Raw genomic sequence first — 14,733 nt, forward strand, 5'->3', positions numbered from 1 at the left:
CGCACATTCTCAAGCTTTTCAGTACACAGCAAGACATCCCTACAATCGCCAAGATCCTTTTCCGTAGTGAATAATTATTCTTTAAGTACCTCCGTTATTTCCACGGGTACCTTAAACACTTTTCCATTCTCACACTTGATTGGTCCTATTCGCTCACATCTTATCCTCTTGCTCTTCACATACTTGTGGAATGCCTCGGGGTTTTCCTTAGTCCTGAATTATATGTGTTTTTGTTTTCTTTAAGCGGGTTCTTTGCTTTGTGGCCGCCTGCAACAGGACGAACCTCAAGGCTGTCTGCTGTACACGTACTTCGATGGTAAATGTGCTCTGAACTATGAACAAGTTGAGAGCAATGTTAGGAAGGCCTGCTGGCCTTCATTTGACTGGAATCGAGCTCAAACATGGTGAGAAAATGTTGCAGATCTGTAACGCACAGGTTCGACCCCACTTGAGATGTTGAGCTTAGGAAGACGGTGGAAACGTTAAAGGGGGTGAAGAGCAGATTTACCGGGATACCACCTGAGCTACACACGCGGTGTTGTACAAACATTAAGTGATTGTGATTGGAAGGCGCTGCCTGTTCCTGTGATAGAGATGGGGTCACCAGATGTCTTCAAATGTAACTGCACACACAGATGACGGGCGATTCATGTGCAGATACCGAAACGACACAGGAAGCAAAGTTAACGAGACGGCTCATATAACGATCAGCGCAAAGCAGTTAAGGCCATATGGACATTAAGAATAGGAGCAGAATTAGTCAAGTTAGTCTCTCGAGTCTGCTCCGCCATTTAATCATGGCTGATCCAATTTTACTTTCAGCCCCAATGTCTTGTTTTTTTTTTCTATCCATGACCTGCAGAATGAAGAATCTATCACTTTCCGTCTTAAATATACATAAAGACTTGGACTCTGCAGTTGCCCGTTGGTATGAATTACAGGATTCAGCCCTCTCTGGCTAACGAAATTAGTTCTGTTTGCCGTTCTACAAGGACGCTCCTCTATTCTGAGGCAGCGTCCTCTGGTCCTAGACTCTCTCACCATAAATATTATCCATTCTACATCTATTCTGTCAAGATCTCTCACCATTCAATATTTCCAATGACGTCACACCTCATTTTTTAGTTTTGCAGTGAATTCCGGGCCAGAACCAACAAACCGTCTTCATATGACAAGCCGTTAAATCCGGAAATCATTTTGGTAAACCAGGACTGAGCACTCCCTAGTTTCAGCACATCCCTTCTCAGCGGAGGAGCACAAATCTGCTCACAACACTCAAAGTGCAGCCCTAACAGTGCTTTATAAAGTCTCAACGTTATATACAATCGGGCGAGTGACCACCTTCCATAGCGTTCTCTGGGTTATTTCCGTGGTGGTCAAGGATGCTGGTTTTCCAAAGAATGGCCCTCCCTCTTTCACTCCTTTCCCCATTCGGTATCAGATGATTCTCGTCCTTATCGCTCTACTAAACCTGATTGCGCTGATGCAATCAACGTTGACTTTTCCTGCCCACGGGAAACTGCAGAATGACGCGCGAAGCATCACGGGTTCAAAATGCCGAAAGGCATCCTCCCGAGGATTCACAGATACTGGATCCCGAGGGAGCAGAGTGTTCAGTTAAATGACTGGGGGTGCGAATGTGCTGTGCGTTGCTGTTCTTGTGGATCTTTCTGGTGGGTGGTGGGGTTCTGTGGTCGTTGAACAATGGGCGTCTGTTGAGCGTGAGGAGTCAGATGGGTGCTCTGGAAGTGGCTGATGTGCGGTTATGAATCAAGATTAGATACACTGATCTTGATTTTCTGGTCAAGCCAGTGCGGAAGTGGAGATGCAGTCGCGCTGCTTATGGGGGAGGTGGTGTATGAGGACGGCTTCAGTGTCTGACGGGTGAGGTATGAGCTGGTTGGTGCTCGATAGAGGCCCGAGGTCAATGTCAGATGCTTGGGAGCTGTGGGGTCTGCTGGGGAGGAATAGTCGCAGTGTGAGCTGACGGGGAGGTGTGGAGTCAGCGAGAATGTGGGCGGTATGTGGGCATTGGAAAATGGGGAGGTAGAGTCAGTGGAAAACAACGTAGTGGGATTTGTGGTCATTGGGGCCGTATGGGCGGATCACATTGAGTGGGGGGGGGGGGGGCTGCTGGACAGGGTATGGCAGCTAGGTGACAGTTCTGTAATTTCCTTTCTGCTGCCTTCCTCCTTTCCTAAAGAGAAGAATAACGTTTGCAATTTCTTAGTCCTCTGGCATCATGACAGATTTCAATGATTTTGAAAGGCCATTCCTAATGCACCACAATCTCTAATGCTACCTCTTTCAGAACCCCAGAATGCGGTTCTTGTGATCCGTGTGACTTATGTAACTTTCTGTCTTTCAGCTCTATGGGCACCTTCTCTCTTTTAACAGTAAATGCACACATTTATCTTCCTTCACACGCCACAACATCAGGCATACAGCTAGTATCTGCCACAATGAACACTGGTGCAAAATACTGATTTAATTCATCAGTCATCCCTTTGTACCCCGTTATTATTTCTCCTGCCTCACTTTCTAGCGGTCGAATATCCATTCTCATTTCTCTTTTATTTTTAACAGACTTGAAAAATCTTTTGCAATCCACTTTGATATTATTTGCTGCCTTGCTTTCATGTTTTGTCTTTTCCCTTTTAATGATCATTTTAGTTGCTCTCTAGGTTTAAACAAAACTTCCCAATCCTCTATCTTCCCACAAATTTTTGCTTTGTTGTTTGTCCTTTCTTTTGCTTTTACAAGAGCCTTGACTTCCCTTGTCAGCCATAGTTGTACTATTTTACAATTCGAGTATTTATCAAAATTTGAGATACACATGTCCTGCACATTCCTCATTTTCACAGAAACAATAGACAATAGACAATAGGTGCAGAAGTAGACCATTCGGCCCCTCGAGTCTGCACCGCCATTCTGAGATCATGACGACGTTTCTGCTCTGCTGATCTCCCTGCCTGTAGCTCCTTCCAATCGATTGTACTTTGACCAGCTACTCTCTCGTACCACTGTGATTTCCCTTACGCCAATGAAATACCGCTACGTCAGACTTCACTTTCTACTTATCAAATTTCAAGTAGAACACAATCATATTGTGATCAGTGGTTCCTAAGCGTTCTATTACCTTAGCTGCCAAATCGACTCACGTAACACCCAATCCAGTATACCTAAACCCCGAGAAGGTTCAACGGTAAACTGCTCTAAAGCGCTATCTCTTAGGCATTCAAAGAAATCACTTGCTTGAGATCCATTACAAAACTGATTTTCCCAATCGGCCTGCATGTTAAAGTCACCCATGACTACCATATAATTTTCTTTTTATTCGCCTTTTCTATTTCCTGTTGTAACCTACGGTCCAGCTCCCAGCCACTGTTGGGAGGCTGTATAAAACTGGCATCAACATTCTTTTTCCTTGCATTTTTCTTAACTCATCCCACAAGGATGCAAGATCTTCCCATACTCGATCACATCCTTTTACTGATTCTAAGGCATTCTTTCCCAGTAGACCCACATCATCCCCTCTACCTAACTTTCTATCCCTCCGATATAACATGTAACCTCGGACATTCAGTTCCCAACTGCAAACATCTTCCAGCCGCATTTCAGTGATGGCTACAACATCATGTCTGGCAATCTGTAATATTGCCACAATATCATCCACATTATTTCTGATACGAGCGAGCATTTAGATTCAACACCTTGAGTACCGTACTTGCTGTCCTTTCTGATCCTGCACACTTAATGATTTGAGACTCAACCTTTTGGCTGCAAATAAGTCCCATCACCTGCCTGCCCTTCCTGACAACGTGACTGCATGCTATCTTCACTTATACCTCCCTCCCCAAAAATGTTGTGGACGCGATTCTAGCCGTCCCATCCCTGACACCTGGGAGGCAGCATACCTTTCGTGTGTGCAGTTTACGTCCACAGTGTCTCCTGTCTGCTCCCCACACTATCGAATCCTCTATCGCTACAGTTCCTTCTTCTCTCCCTTTCCCTTCTCCGCCACCGTCCCATGTTCTGTGCCTGTAACCAGGTTGCCGCGGCATTCGGCCAGGAGGTCATCCCTGACAAATGTATCAAATCGGTATGCTTTCTTTTCATGGCAATGTGTCATGGCACGGTCCGTGAAATCCGCATTCCGGTTCACTGTCCGGTCTACGTACCTTATTCCAGGTTTTCCGGGTTTCCTCAGTTTCTGTTGAGGCAGCTGATTCTTGTTTGGGCTGGCCTCATAAATAGCTTCAGGATTGCGCCTCTGGCTGCTGGATTGTTCCTGTCTAAACCCCCTGTCTGCATCCCTTCCCTTCACCTTCCTCCTGGAGCCTCTTGCCCAGATCCCCCTGTCTGTATCCCTTCTCTTCACCTTCCTCCTGGAGCCTGGCCTCCCCCTGCCTCTGCCTGGAGCCTCGCCTGGCCTCTGCCTGTGTCTGCAGCTTCGCCCTGTTGAACTGTCTGTGTCCACGCCTTCGCTCTTTCGGTCCGGCTGTTTTGCCGCTAACTAGCGTTAGGAACTGTCTCGTCGGGTTCTGTGTTCGGTGTGATGAGACCCGGCCCTAAGTCCTGTACCCAAGGAGAGGTCCCGGCTCAGTGCTCCATGCTCCTGACTCTCCTTCGTCCAAGGCTCAGTGTTCTGCGTTTTTGTCTCTTCCTCGACCATGTCAAGGCTTCGGGGCCTCATCCAGTCCTGGTCACGTCCAAGGTCCTTGTCTTGTCGAGGCCACGGCTTTGTGTTCACGTCTTGTCATGTGCCACGCCCAGCCCAGGAGTACCTTGCCCAGCCCAGTGCTGGGGTTCCCACGTCCTGTCCATGAATCTCACGTCCAGTCCTGTTGCCTCTCGTCGTCCTGTATCCTCGTCATGTCCTCGCCTAGTTCTGGGGTCCAAGCCCGAGTCAAGACCCAGGTTCTGTGCCCTTGTCCAGTCTCTGGCTCGAAGTCCAAGACCAAGCTCCTGGTTCCCAGTTCCATGTCCTGGTTCCTTATCCTCGTCATGTCCTCGCCTAGTTCTGGGGTCCAAGCCCGAGTCAAGATCCAGGTTCTGTGTCCTTGTCCAGTCTCTGGCTCGAAGTCCAAGACCAAGCTCCTGGTTCCCAGTTCCATGTCCTGGTTCCGGTGTCCTGATCAAGTCCTAGCCCAGGCCCGGAATCCTTGTCTTGTCCAGGGACTGTACCATGTCCAGCGTCCTTTCTTCCTCTCTTCCCCTGCTTCCTTCTCACGCCTCGTCCTGTTACTGGAAGTTCAGTGTCTGTGTCATGCATTCGGGTCCGGTCCCAATGCCACACCTTGTGACAGAATGGCCACGGTGTGTTCTGTTGTAACTGCCTATTACCATTTCTCTTGACGGGCACCCAACTAATCGCCTCCTGCAACTTAGGGGTGACTACATCCCTGTAACTCACTCTCCCGCACAAGCTGAAGGTCATCCCGTTTCCGATCCAGATCCCTAACACGGTCTTCATGGAACTGCAGCCGGATGCATTTCATGGACACCCTGGGAGCACCAGTTCTCCAACATCCGGCACGAAGAGAACACCACAGGCGTTTAAATGGTCCAGTGACAGAGGGAAAAATAACAAAAATGGAACGTTACAGACGGTTTACACAGAGGTGACGGCTCCTCCGAGCCGAAGGCTCCTTTGAGACAAAACCTGTCGCTTCTGCTCTCGCCGACAAGCCTACATGTGTACAATGGCCGCTCCGCTAATGGCCGTCATTGCGCATGGGGATTTAGCTTATCGGTGGACAGTTTGAGATAATTTATTAACAAATGCACTTTCAATCTTGTACTTTATACAGGACCTGTTTGGTTGTTTAAGTCGATTTTGTGATCTGCTGGAAATGTCTCTTGCACTGGGATAATCTAATGTGCAAGTGCGTATGTCAGCAGCTTTGGGGGTGCATACGGATTACGTCTTGAGCACATATTGAAGAGAATGTCGCCGAGTATATGCGCACAGGGATTTTAGGGGTGCATGTGTGTTTGGTGAGCATGGGGTTTGGTGATGTCCGCAGGTTTAGGTGTCGGTCGGCGCATATGAGTGCACATGGATTTGAGGGTGCCAGTCGATTTCGAGCTGTTCAAATCTCAAAGTCGTTTCATTTATTTGAGTTTTAATAACAACTGATCTTTAAACGTTGAACTTTGTTCCAGCTATTTCTTTCAGCTGAAGGCTGCTATTTTGTGAATGATTCTTTTGGGGAAATCGAATGTGCACCCCTGGGTTTCAGTCGGGTTGACGGTGTACACGGTCTTCGGGTGCTTACAGATTCCGGGATGTGGTGCATTTGTGGTCGTGTCGAATCTCAAGCGCGTCCTCACGGATTTCTGAGCAATTGTGGATTTGGAGTAATGCCAAATATCAAGGTTATTTCTTTTACAAACACTTCAATAAATAATGCACCTTAAAGTTCCATTTCGATTCTTTGCTGTTGTGAATGTGGATTAAGCTATCTTGTGAAAAGTTTGAAATGATTCTCGCTCTGGGATAAACATTTGTACTTATAGGGCCGCCTTCGAATTTGGAGCTGCGCAGAGACTTGGAGATATACGCGGCAGGTTTGGGTTCACGCGAATTTGGTGATGTCGGTGGATCGTGATGTGTGATGAATCTCAAGGTCGTATCGTTGATAGATATATTCATAATAAGTGTACATAGAGCAAAAAGTTCTAGATTTTGGACGTTGAGGCAGCTATTTTGTGAAATGCATGAAGTGACTCTTGCTTTTACATAATCCAATGTGCATGTGAACCTATCATCGGGTTTGGCATGCAGATGGGTTTAGGTGTGCGCTCTCATTTCGACATGTGCGCAGTTTTATGCATCTTGTGTCGAACATGGAGTTACACACGGATTTTGGGTTACACCGGGTTTCGGTGTTTCGGCGGATTTGCAGTTCCAGACGGATTTGGGATGCGTGCGGATTTTTATTCTGGAAACAGTCATTTTCTGTGCCGTTTGAAATGAGTCCTGCTCTGAGTAATCTATTATGGATTTTGGAGTGTCAGCCTGTTAGGATTGTCAGCCAGTTTTAGGGCGGTGTTGGCAAATGTGGGGATGCACGTTGGTTTAAGGATGCGAACAGATTCAGTGATGCAACCGCCAGTATGAAGGTGCACGTCTGTGGTGTCAGCGGATTCAGAGTTGTGCCGTATCTCCAGGTTGTTTCATTTACAGATGTCCCCAACCTCAGCAATGGGACGCTCGGCTTGCGGTTCACCACGCTCGCCTACAATATCCTCCCCATGGGAAGCGTGGAAACACACTGCCCCCTGTACAATCCTAACCCCGTATCGTATTTACTTTACCAGACACGGGCTTAGACACACAACCCACTGGAACAATGCAGAGTAATCATATAAGCCTCGAACAAAATCAATCCTGGAGGAGCCGCAGAATCAAAACGCGCGGTTTCCTTTGCTGTACAGGTGTAGGGAAGACAGTCTCCGTTTCCGCCAAACGCTTGTGATTGAGACAGCTTTCCCGCCCTAAACCCCGGTTTGTGTGCATACCGTACATTGATATCGTGTTAGAAATTATTGACACGTAATTACAAACTGTACCCGGCGTCAGGACTGGAGACAGATTTAGATGTTGGGTGAAGGGGCGGAAGAACCACATGTGGATGCGTGAAACCGGGATGGGGGCAGTGGTGAGGTAACGAGCTGGGAGGTTAAAGGGCGGAGAAGATGATTCTAATAGGAGAGGACAGAAGGCCATAGAAGAAAGAAAAGGTGGAAGAGGACCAGGGGGTAGTTAGTAGCAGGGGCAGATAAGGTAGGAGAGGGCAATAGGAATGGGGAATGTTGCAGTAGAGGAACATTGCAAGAGCTTCGAAAAATCGATATTCCTGCCATCTGGTTGAAGGCGACACAGGCTGAATATAAGCTGTTGCTCCACAAGAACAATGAATGTGGCCTCACTCCGACAGTAGAGGAGGCCATGGACAGGCAAGTCAGAATGGGAATGGGAAGTGGAATTTAAGTAGGTGGCTACTGGAAGGTCCCGCTTTTTCTGATGGACGGAACGGATGTGCTCGGTTTAGCAATTTCCCAATCAACGTCCAGTATCACAGATATACAAGAGGCCACACCGGAGCAGCAGGTACAATTAATGACCCAACACACCCAGAGTTGAAGTGTCGCCTCACCTAGGAGGGCAGTATGAGGACATGAATATTAGTGAGGGATAATGTGCAGGGTAGGGTGTATCAATTGTTCAGATTGCAAGGTAAGTGCCAGGAAGGAGATCAGTGACGACAGTCGCGTAGGAAGAGATCCCTGGAAAGCGCAGACTGGGAGTAGGGGAAGGGAAGATGTCCTTGTTGTTGGGATCACTTTAGTAATGGCGGAATTACAGAGAATTATGTGCTGGGCGCGGTGACTGGTGAGATGGCAGGTCCCTATCCTTAGTGATGTGGTGGGAGTTTGGAGTGAGGACAGACCTGTGCGAAATGGAAGAAACGACTTTGAGGACAGCGTTGATGGTGAAGGGAGGGAAGCACCCTTCACTGAAAAAGAAAGAAACATCTCCGTTGTTCTGAAATGAAACGCCTCAGGCTGAGAACGTAAGCGGCGGCGGAGGGAGGAGTTGAGAGAAGGGGATGACATTTTTACCAGTAGCAGGATGGGTGAAGTATAGTCCAGGTAGCTGTGTGAGTCGATGGGTTTATGATGTACGACAGTAGATAAGCTGGCTCAGGAGACAGAGAAAGGGAGATTGAGAAGGGGATGACATTTTTACAAGTAACAGGATGGGTGATGTATAGTCCAGGGAGCTGTGTGAGTCGATGGGTTTATGATGTACGACAGTAGATAAGCTGGCTCAGGAGACAGAGAAAGGGAGATTGAGAAGGGGATGACATTTTTACCAGTAACAGGATGGGTGAAGTATAGTCCAGGTAGCTGTGTGAGTCGATGGATTTGGGATGTATGACAGCAGATAAGCTGGCTCAGGAGACAGAGAAAGGGAGATTGAGAAGGGGATGAAATTTTTACCAGTAACAGGATGGGTGAAGTATAGACCAGGTAGCTGTGTGAGTCGATGGATTTGGGATGTACGACAGCAGATAAGCTGGCTCAGGAGACAGAGAAAGGGAGATTGAGAAGGGGATGATATTTTTACCAGTAACAGGATGGGTGAAATATATTCCAGGTAGCTGTGTGAGTCGATGGGTTTATGATGTACGACAGCAGATAAGCTGGCTCAGGAGACAGAGTAAGGGAGGAGTTGAGAGAAGGGGATGACATTTTTACCAGTAACAGGATGGGTGAAGTATAGTGCAGGGAGCTGTGTGAGTCGATGGGTTTGGGATGTACGACAGCAGATAAGCTGGCTCAGGAGACAGAGAAAGGGAGATTGAGAAGGAGAGTGAGCTGTTGGAAACGGATCAGGTAAAACAAAATGCGCAGGAACGGCTGGGATCCATGGGAGTGCCCATGGCTACAAGGGTCTTCAAAGTGTGGGGAGGGGGATCGGTGGGAAATGTTAATATTTTTACAGGCTCTGTACCTGTCATCCGTTCAGCAGCAATTGCCAGTTCAACACATTTATTCGAATCAAATCTGAGTTGGGTCTGGATAAGCACTGTCACTACTGCCTCTGATATCTGCGAATCATGTTTAGCAGTATGGTTCAGCTGACGGACGTGTTCATATTCAGATATCATCGTTATGTTTGCGATTGACAGGATAAGGAGCGACACTCTCATTGTGAACAATAAAGTGAAGCAACTGTATGAGCAGCTTAATTAATGTGAGGAAATATCACCACTAGTAGAACGATGTATGTGTCAGGAGAAGACTCGGTCACATCAGAATCCTCCAAGTATAAACACGATACAATGTGATACTTAAAAATAAAACAGCGAGCTTTACTGTCAACTGTTTGGGCTATTCCCGGTATTATTGCGATCAGAATAACAACAATTAATGTTAAATGCGTCTATCTTCCTCCGTCTGTGTGGCCACTCGATGGGGCCCTTGTTCAAAAATATCTCTCCTCCAAACTCGATAATATCTATCTCATAACAGCTTTCAGGAGAATTCTGTCATCGGCAACAGTAACATACTGGTCTGACAGGGATTGTAAATGACATCATTGAAGACAATGAGTTTTGACGATTGTAACTGGATGGAGTATCAGCATTTTATTTCTTGCAAGTCAGCGGACATTGGAAATGCAGTGTGTCGCCAGTGTGATCTCCGTTGTCCTTGAATAACCAGTACCTGCTGGAAATAATGTCTGCAGTATGGTTACAGGAATAAGGGAGACTTGTGAGCACCGCTGGTAAACAATGGAGACGCGCAGTGGACGATCAGCAGAAACCGGAGATGGGGGAGGAGAAGTTGTGCCTGGTGGTAGAGTGGCTATGGAGATGGTCGAAGCTACGGTAAAATTTCTTGCATGCGGAGGCTCGTGGCGTGTTACCTGAGGACAAGGAGACCCAATCTCTTTTATTATTCTGGGTGGAATGGAGTGATGTTACCTGAGGGAAATGCGTCAGAGAATGGAGATAGAAGCATCGATCGTGGTGGAAGGGAATCTCCATTGACTGTAAAATGTCTGGAGATGAAATTCTCATCAAAGGAAATGATAGAATGGAATAGCACTTTTGCAAGTGTCCGTTTTTCAGTTGGTATCTTCAGGATAACTGTTAGAGTCAGTTGCATGGCTTTGGAGAAGATGTCGGTAGATAATCTCTCCCTGGAGTTGGGAACAGAGATCTCGAGAGACAAGAATGGTGTCAGACCGGGTACAACCTGATCTGCGGGCGGTGTGGCAAATTGTAGGCCATGTACATGAGAATGACGAGCTCAGCGTGGCTGCAGGAAGAGGCACCAATTCATTTATCAATGGACTTGTAGCATCAATTCAGCCGCCACTGTCGGGAATGAACGGGTTGTTTCGGGGACGCTGATGCCCTCGCAGGAATATGGCCTTGCAGCTGGACCAACGTATCGGGAGAACAGAGGAATGTGCGGTGGAACCATGGGGCGAAATGCACTACAATAAGTAGGGCAAAGAAGGGAAATCAGCCAGCGAATTCGGGACCAGCATTGCGGCTGCATAAGGGGCTTGTCAATGCAATTTCCGCTTGTGAGGTGTGATAGGAATAAAGATACGCTAGGCCAAGAGGGACAGAAAGTGCCCGCAATATATAGAACCTCGTGTTATCTGGACGGGCGACGCCACTAAGTCAAGACTTTTTCGGAACAATGAGGGCAAGCGGAGATTTTACGACATTCTTTAGCTGCTTCCTAAACTTGGCCTGTGCAACGGCGTAAAGGGCCGTGTTCGTACAACAGCTCAGAAGCTGCAGAATGATGCCCAGCTCTCGAAGGGAATCTGGCGGAAGCAAACGTATGGGAAGATAATACAGCCGATCCCACGCAGAGAACACACTGAAAGGTGCCCACAACAGGATGAAATTACCCGAGACCATCAGCAATAAAACGAGGGATTTCCTGCGTTTCTCCATCTCCGGGTCTCTGGCACTCTGTCCGTTACCGGGAACCCTGAGTCTCCTGCGGGCTCTGCTTGTGACTAAGACGTGCCTGACAGTGAGGCAGTTCGTCAGCAGAATCAGCACAAATGGGAGTACAGGGGTGAGGAAGGAATAAAATAGGTCAATTTGATTCGTGAAATTTAAAAACTGATATCTCTGTTGACAAATGAAGGGAGCAATTATCCATGTGTATTTCCCTGACAGTCGAAAATGCCAGTAAATATTCTTTAAATTGCTGATCACAGTCACTGTCCCCAAAACCACGGCCGCGGTTTTCCGCGTGCAATAGTTTGTTTTCAACTTTTGGCAACAAATGGCGACAAACCGATCCAAGGTGAACGTGACGGTGAACCAGACCGAACAGTCGGTTGCGGTGTAAATCAGAGCAGCGTGGATATTACACATCTTGGGCATTGAGCGGGTGAAATCGGAGTACTGCATGTACGTAAGAGGAATCTTGCTCAATATCAGGTCCAGGATAAGAACCAGAAGATCCGCCACTGCCATGGCAACCAGATAGCACGTGACCACTCTGGAGAGGCCGCACTTTCCCCGAGACAGGATGAATATGGTCACCATGTTCACTGCGAAGTAGAATAAACCATCAGGGTAAATACAACAGGAAGAGTTCTCTTAAAACGAGTGTAATGTGTGTCAATGATTGAGATGAGGGTGTCGGAAGGAATAATGTAATCGTAGCGATTACCAGTTGAATAAAATTGAACCATTTTGCAAAGTAGTGTAATCTTAGCGCAATCTGTTCGATCGAATATCATCAACGAAACGGAAAGCGAAGAACACAGATAACGACGGCTGATGATTGTGGAATTCGGTACATGCTGAGGGGAAAAGGTCCGAATGATGCTCCGTGGAATCTCAACTGTCGTGAAATAATTATCCTTGACACCCACCATCTCTGTCTGAGGGGCAGATTTCCGACCCGTTCCTTAGCCAGGGCTTCTGAATTTGCAGATGGAGTTGTAGTCCAAAACCTTATTTTTGCGTCTCTCTTCCTGTTTGCCAATATTGAGGGAGTATTACCTTGAATTCTTGTCATGAGTCTGACCAGCTCCTCTTTGTACTTCTGTCTTTACAATCCTATGCCAGTCATTAATGTCTCGAAAATGCATTCTTTTTCATCAACAATGAAATTAATTTGTCACCATAACAATAAGTCATGGTCAGCACTTTACGAACTTACAGTGGTCTATCATGCTTTCAGAAATCAGTCCTTAGGCTTTACACCCTGTCAAATGCAGCTGGCGTGGAAATATATACTAAAGATCATTGCATTTTACAATGTTTGGGTCCCAATCGGAAAATGCATTTTATGAACACAGTGGGCAGGAGGGTGGCCAGAGTCAGAAGAGGCAAACAGTGATTATATTCCGGAGACAATGCTGCCTTTGCTTCAGTGGTACCTCGGTCAGCACATGGAAGATAGAAAGGAACTAACGGATTTATTAACTTTCTCATCCGACCGCTGTTGTTGAAAATGATCAGAGAGAAATGGAGGAGGGGTCGTCACACTAACGTCATTCTTTCTGCGACAGCCTCACGCTGTCAACTGAAACGATAGCAAAAGAAATGTGGATACAGAGCTGGCGAACGCAAAACGCGCGGAAGCGGAGCCATTAAGATAAATGTTCAAAGTTTAGAGAACGTATTGCCACTGCTGAACGACAGCCAATGTGGAAATGTGAAGAACGAACGACGTTTTCTAAGGAACTCCCGCAAGCCTATACAGCTGGATAGGAGCCAAAATACGAAAGACACTTCGTTAATGTGGTCGGCACAACCGAGGGTCCTGACAACGGAGGGACCTGGTTAAATTCACGGGAATCCTGGACTACAGATGACCGATCAGACCGATTAGTCATGGAAAGACTAGGGGTTGGAATCCAGTTTAATTGCAGTTGACCCTCAAATGAGGGGTGTGGGGGAAACTTGATTCATAGCAGATATTCTCGTGGCGAGGAGAAAGCGAATGGAAAGCGGGGATCCATTTTAATATGTAATGTTTCAACGTCTCGGTGGTAGGCTGCTGTGCTGAGCGACTGTCAGTAAGTTCACTCGTCAGAAACGTAACCATTACACCCGGAGCATTAACTGAGCCAGCCTGACCGCGCCACAGGACCAGAAGCTACTCAGTCAGGATTGACGTGTTTCTCTTCCAAAACGGTCTTCTTGACTTCTCTGCATGAACATTGATGTCTCAGTTAACAACCGCTTAAATTACGCGAATACGGGCACAAGGCCATCAAACGCGCCTCATACGTGAGATCGTTTAATCGCTGGACCATTCTCGTAAACCTGCTCTGGATCAACACCACTGCCAACACATATTCTCTTGAACAGAGATCGTCAGGACAGAAAACCACCAAAGTGCATAGGAAAAAGGTTTGTTTAATTAACACATTGTAGTGCGACAGCATCATTAATTATTATAATGAGAGGTACACGTGATAAGGAAAATACGGTGACGTATTAAAGAGACTCACCAGGAAGAGCAATAATGGCGAGGACGGGGAAGAAAACCACTTGAATGGCGAGGAGAACATATGCAATTGGAAAATCGACCGGCACCCAATAGTCTGCAGAAATATATGGAATCATCCAGAAGACACTTCTTCCAATTCCCGTTATATTCCAGGCTGCGCTTCCCGGATTCCGATCCATGACAGAACGAGCCAATCCGTTCTCACTCTCCCTGACACTGCAGCTCCGGTTATCTGTCCGTGGCAGGTGAGGCTGCTCTCGCTGAAACTGAGGGAACCGGGTGAACGGGGCTCTTATTAAACAGAGAGAAAAATAATCTCCGGTGACGTCAGCAGCCTACCCTGAAAGGACTCTATTTATATTCCGTAAAGCTACAGGAAGAGTTAACCCCTGGTCTACCAGGTGGCAAAGGAAGAAATGTGCAGATAAATGCTGCTGTGGCCACATATCCTGAAATTACTAATATAATTTTTAAAAATACCTCACTGCAACTGGTTAACACAGTTTGAAGTGGAAATAAGACAAAAATGAGCAAACATATGCATTTTCTTTAAAACACCTGGGTTAGCAAAGCGGTAAATTAGTCAAAATCACATTTGATCCATCTTGGCTGGTGTAAGATGAATGGAAGAAAACAGCGGTTCTGACAGAGAGCGGCATGAGTTTGGAAAGTAGAGGTTTTATGAGCGAGAAAAGGGCTGTCAGCCCTCTG

The 14,733-nt window shown here is 46.9% G+C and overlaps 1 protein-coding gene across 1 annotated transcript in view; it reads left to right on the forward strand.

Moving 5' to 3' along the window:
- LOC132386701 (NACHT, LRR and PYD domains-containing protein 6-like) overlaps positions 1 to 14,733 on the forward strand; it is a 109,973-nt gene that overhangs the window by 71,368 nt on the left and 23,872 nt on the right. Inside the window, exon 7 of the mRNA XM_059959059.1 lies at positions 245 to 404. Coding sequence (XP_059815042.1) covers positions 245 to 404 — 160 coding nt within the window. The remainder of the gene's footprint in view (positions 1 to 244; positions 405 to 14,733) is intronic.

This window comes from Hypanus sabinus, unplaced genomic scaffold (assembly GCF_030144855.1).
Source record: "Hypanus sabinus isolate sHypSab1 unplaced genomic scaffold, sHypSab1.hap1 scaffold_126, whole genome shotgun sequence".
Lineage (NCBI taxonomy): Eukaryota > Metazoa > Chordata > Chondrichthyes > Myliobatiformes > Dasyatidae > Hypanus > Hypanus sabinus.